Source organism: Etheostoma spectabile, chromosome 18 (genome assembly GCF_008692095.1).
Source record: "Etheostoma spectabile isolate EspeVRDwgs_2016 chromosome 18, UIUC_Espe_1.0, whole genome shotgun sequence".
Lineage (NCBI taxonomy): Eukaryota > Metazoa > Chordata > Actinopteri > Perciformes > Percidae > Etheostoma > Etheostoma spectabile.
The window spans coordinates 15,919,879-15,925,458 of NC_045750.1; the positions used below are offsets into that span (position 1 = coordinate 15,919,879).

The 5,580-nt window shown below is 42.1% G+C and overlaps 1 protein-coding gene across 2 annotated transcripts in view; it reads left to right on the forward strand.

The window, feature by feature from the left end:
• Nucleotides 1–5,342, forward strand: part of si:dkey-177p2.18 (phospholipase B1, membrane-associated) — an 8,024-nt gene extending 2,682 nt beyond the window's left edge. Inside the window, exons 7-16 of one of the 2 annotated variants that reach the window (XM_032542380.1) lie at nt 6–126; nt 227–278; nt 422–502; nt 572–657; nt 755–846; nt 1,414–1,489; nt 3,273–3,377; nt 3,589–3,684; nt 3,970–4,041; nt 4,653–5,342. In XM_032542380.1, coding sequence (XP_032398271.1) covers nt 6–126; nt 227–278; nt 422–502; nt 572–607 — 290 coding nt within the window. In that variant the 3' untranslated portion in view covers nt 608–657; nt 755–846; nt 1,414–1,489; ... (2 more) ...; nt 3,970–4,041; nt 4,653–5,342. The remainder of the gene's footprint in view (nt 1–5; nt 127–226; nt 279–421; nt 503–571; nt 658–754; nt 847–1,413; nt 1,490–3,272; nt 3,378–3,588; nt 3,685–3,969; nt 4,042–4,652) is intronic. The other variant, XM_032542379.1, reaches the window with a different exon arrangement.
• The last annotated feature ends 238 nt before the right edge of the window (nt 5,343–5,580 follow it).

Consider the following 5,580-nt stretch of genomic DNA (forward strand, 5'->3'; position numbering starts at 1 on the left):
TTTAGACATCATCAAACTGTTCAATCCTAGTCTGCTTGGTGCTTCTCCGGGCAAGACGGTTCATGGGATGCAGGCTCATATCAGCGAAACAGGCTTCAACCTGGCTGTGACTGGACACAACACCTTGTAAGCACTCATCAGTGTGACTGTTTCAAACTGGGTGCTCTGTGACCTTCTGTTTTATTTGTTAGTAATTATTTAGTGTGTTGTTGCTCTGTATTTATAGCAACCTCCCCAGCCAGACGAGACATCTGATCGACACGCTGAGAGGTCATGAGGTACAGCGATGCGCAACAACAGAGGGATGAACGGTTGCAGTAGTAGAGATGTTCTTTAAAGTTCAACAGCCGGAGTCTGAGTTATCCTGTCCCTGAACCTGTATTTATACACTCCCTGACCCCTCTGTTGTCTGCTCCTTTAGGGTCTGAACTTCGAGAAGGACTGGAAGCTTTTGACCATTCTCATGGGCATGAATGACATCTGCGATTACTGCAAAGATAAGGTCTGTCTTTTTCTTACTTTAGTTCAATAAAAATGTCTCTTTACAGAAATATGTCATTAATCTCTGCAGAGTCTCCGTGTTCTCTCTAGGCTCTATTTTCAGTAGATAACTACATTCATTACATGACCGTGTCCCTGGAAATGCTTATGAATGAGGTAAAGTGAAGGAAACTATATCTATGTATGGTCTGAGTGAGGTTTCAGCATGGTGCTGGAACTCACTGCGCCATGGCTTCTTCACGTTGTGCTTCAGGTTCCCCGGATGATCGTTAATGTGGTTCAGATCCTGCCCATGCAGACTCTGAGGGAGGTGCAGAAGCCCACCCCGGGGTGCCTGCTCCAAAGGTGAGACGCTCATTCTTAACAATAACATTTACGTGAACCTTAAAGTGCCCCTCGCTTGTATACAGTCACATCGCTGTGATGTTTATCTTCACTCTGCAGAGTTTGACACTAGAAGGCTGTTTTCACATTCCTCTGCTGAAGAGGAAAACTTTCTCTGTGCTCACCTAGGATTTTGTGACATCACAACTCGGAAGCCAATCATGGTCCAATATACATGTACAACTTAAAATATACAAGTCTACTGTTGAAACGTAAACCCTCCAGCGCACTGACAGTAGGCTTTGCAGTGACATAGGGAACATCTTGTATTTTAATTTTTGAAATATATATATACATATATGAAAGTATTTTTCATAAAACAAGTCTGGAGGGGGTCTTTAAAGTAGCCAAATCTTGTAGCAGAAGCATAAACTACTGTATGTACTTCACATGTGTGTGTACTTTGTACTTTTTTTTAATGCCTTTTGCAACTGAATGTTCTGTCAGAACAAGATCATCATCTCCCCCCCCCCCCCCCTCCGCCCATGCATCTGAGTTTTCTTTTGTTTTTACTCTACTCTAACTTAGGTCGTTCTGCTCATGCCTGATAGAGCCTGAACAAGTCTCCTGACTTCAAGCGCTGGTAGAAGTCAATCTTGAGTCCAGTAATTCAATTCAATCATTCAATTCATTTTATTTATAGTATCAATTCATAACAAAGTTATCTCAAGACACTTTACAGATAGACCACACTCCAGAATTTACAAGGACCCAACAGTTTCTAGTAGTTTCCTCCAGAGCAAGCAACAGTGGCACAGTGGCGAGGAAAAACTTCCTTTTAGCAAAACCTCGGTCGGACCCAGGCTCTTGGTAGGGGTGTCTGACGGGCCGGTTGGGGTTAGAATGAAGAGTGGCAATAACAAATAGAAAAATTATTAGTTGTAGCAGTTCTTTGTAGTATCATGGCATAGCGGACGCTGTGCGGCATTACAAGGCACAGCAGGACGTAGCAGACGTAGCAGGACGTAGCAGGACGTAGCAGGACGTACGGACGTAGCAGGGCCTGCAGTGTAGCAGTTGAACATGGCATCACAGAAGTGGTAGCGGGACCATGGCGATGCTGCTACCCTGTTTCGGAGCCTCTCTGATCCAAGGGAACATGCTGGGGAAAAAGAACATAAGGACTCCGGGGAATGACTCCCAGAGCTAGGTTAGTAACAAGCATTTCTGGGACATGGATGCACATAAATGAAAAGATGAAAGATTCAATTCAATTTTCAATTCAATTTTATTTATAGTTCAATTCAAACAAGAATTATCTCAGACACTTTACAGATAGACCACACCCTCGAATTTACAAGGACCCAACAGTTCTAATAGTTTCCTCCAGAGCAAGCACAGTGCGACAGTGGCGAGGAAAAACTTCCTTTTAGGCGAAAACCTCGGTCAGACCCAGGCTCTTGGTAGGCGGTGTCTGACGGGCCGGTTGGGTTAGAATGAAGAGTGGTATAACAAAATAGAAAAAATTAGTAGTTTGTAGCAGTTCTTTGTGTAGTTCATGGCATAGCAGGACGCTGTGCAGCATTACAAGGCACAGCAGACGAGCAGACGTAGCGGACGTAGCAGACGTAGCAGGGCACTGCAGTGTAGCAGTTGAACATGGCATCACAGAACGTGTAGCGGAACCATGGCATAGCTGCACCCTGATTTCGGAGCCCTCTGACCCAGGGAACATGCTGGGAAAAAAAGAACATAGGACTCCGGGGAATGACTCCCCAGAATAGGTTAGTAACAAGCATTTCTGGGACATGGATGCACATAAAGAAAAGATGGAAAGATAAGGGAGAGAGCTCAGTGTATCAAAATAAGTCCCCAGCTGTCTAAAACTATTACAACAAAACCAAGAGAGACGAGGTAAGAGAGCTCCAGCCCGGCCGGGCCAGAACTCTCCCCAACCGGATCGGGCTGTATGCCAATTCTCCCTTTAGTTCTATTATATTCTTGATTATATGTTGATAAATCTGAAAACTATGTGACTAGCTACTACTCCCTAACAATATTCGATTCTATGCCCTAACTAGTGTATCAAAATAAGTCCCCAGCTGTCTAAAACTATTACAACAAAACCAAGAGAGACAAGGTAAAGAGAGCTCCAGCCCGGCTGGGCTAGAACTCTCCCCAATAGTTTATAACTCTAAATTTATGGAATGTGCATATTAGCCATAAGTAATAACAATTTCAATCATTATCAACCATCTTGCAAGATCATTTTATATATAAAAAAAAAAGCATCTTAATGACTTTACTGTACAAAGTGCTGCATGGACCCAAAACAGCACGTGTTGATTTCATGTTAACCATTCTCTGGAAGTAGTTTGCACGATTGCTGTTTCTATAAATTGTAATGATTGATATGATTTGATTGTAATTGATGTTACTTTCGTCCACAGAAGAGATTAGAGTCGCTGCTGTATAGCGATCGTTTCTTCAGGGACGACTTCGCCGTCGTTCTTCAGCCCTTTCTGAAACAAGCCGACCCCCCCCGCCTCCCGGTAATCTGTCCTCACTCCGAAGGCCACGATTATATCAAAGTGGCAGAGGTGTCTGCTCTCAGGAGATGAATCAGTGTGAAACATTGCACATTAATGATTGAATCATTAAGATCCCCAGTGTGACAGCTGTAACTTTTTCGAGCTTTGTTAACACCAACAACACGCTCCATCAGTAAATCTACGCCACTTTATGTTTTGTCTCTCTGAGCAGAACGGGAAGATCGATATGACCTTCTTCACTCACGACTGCTTCCATTTCACCATTAAGGGGCACGAGGAGCTGGCCAAGGGACTGTGGAACAACATGGTGAACATGAGTCACACTGGTTGTATTTACTGGACCAGGAGGTTAAATCTCAACAATCCATTAGCATTCAGAAGGGTTAATTATGTAGAAATGTCACAAAAGGATGAAAAATAATGAATGACTCAATAGGAAATAGCTGTCGATCACAAGCGTAGGAAAATGAAGGACACAGCTTGTTAGGCACGCATTATTACTACAACTTCATTTAAAAAAGTACTTCAACATATTGATTTGTATAATTCCACAAATGATTTCCTTTTTGTCTTTCTTTCTTCTGCTTCACAGTTTCAGCCTGAGGGGGGAAAGATGATTGTGAGCAGCTTCTCAGACCCCATCAGTCTCATCTGTCCACCAATGGTAAGGCAGCTCTCTATACCCCAACACTGTCACACCGGAGCAGCATGTGTTACTTGTGTCTTTAACCTGAAAGTTTGATAAAACACCATAACTCAACAAGAAGAAACTGACCTTTACTCTTAATCCGTGGTATAGCGAGCTGAAGGCATTTGCCAAAGGACGTCATTTTTTTCAATATCAGATTCTACTAATTTAAAACATGGAATGCAAATAATCTTGCAGATATTTGAAATCTTCTTAAGATACAGCACGCGCTCATAGTTTAGATTTCATAGCCATTTTTGTTTTGTGAAAGTTGCAAGCAGAAAGTAATTTGAAATCTTTCTCTGTCCCTGTTTGCAACTGCTTTACCATGCAACACTGATAGGAATAAGACCAAAAGGAACATAATTAAATAAATAGAAATAAATGACATTTTAATCATAAATTAGATGTCGGCATGTTGATTAATATCCTGTCCAGTGGCCTTCTGGATGATTGTAAATCAATGTAATAACTATGTCTTGCTTTGGAAAATGTCCCCCATGATGTGTAATTAAAGCTTATGATCCTTCACATGCTTTGACACAGAGTGATTATATAATCCCATGTTCTCCACGTCCTATCTGTAGGAACAGCCGTATATCTTTACCCGACCGATTGCAGCCAAGTCAGGTCAGCCTCCACTGCCGTCCGGCGCTCTGTCACAGGCAGCGTACTTCCTGCTGCTCCTGCTCCTTGTGGGTTTGGCATGTCTCGGACTTCTGTAGCGTTTACTTTGCTGGACTATTTTACAATCAGGCTACTGCTACGCAGGTTCCTGTTGAGGTGACACAGCGGATCACCTGCAAAGGAGAGTCTGTGGGCCACTTTTCTTAGACATTGCACGTCTGTGGGCCCAGAGAGCAGCAAACAGGAAAGGGCTGCGGCGTGAAGCTCTGAAACCACGTAGATAATGTGACAGTGAATGCTGCAACCTGAATATTTCAGCATTAGAGGCAGGTGGAGGTGGTTGTTGGTGAGAAGCTTTCTCTGGATGAAACCATTGCTGCTCAAAGCGTAAGGTTTTCTTTTTTTGCTTTTAAATGATTTGAATTCATCATCCCTGAACCAAGAGGATTTACCTGCTCTGACAACACACTAACTCTGGGGACTATCTTCATTTGTAATGAGAATAATAATAATTATATTCCGCAGGAGATGTCTGGCCATGAGCTGCTTTAACTACACTGTATTATCTAATATTAATTTCATTAGAGTTTGTAACAAGCAAAGCATAAAGTGAAAATTGTTTGACATGTGTACATGCTTATTACATTATAAACAACATTAAACTTATTAGACATTGTCCAAAACTGAAGTAAATGACTGTTGAAGTAAATGACTGTTAAGTGTTTTCTTTATGACAATAACAACATGTATAATGTTCAATGTGTTTGTTGAGTTGACAATGAAAATGTTTTTAAGAAATATATAAAAATGGCATCAATCATAACATTTCAAGTCCTTTAGATGGGAGGCGGACAGGGCCTAAATTCTCATTTCCCACAAGTGAGCACA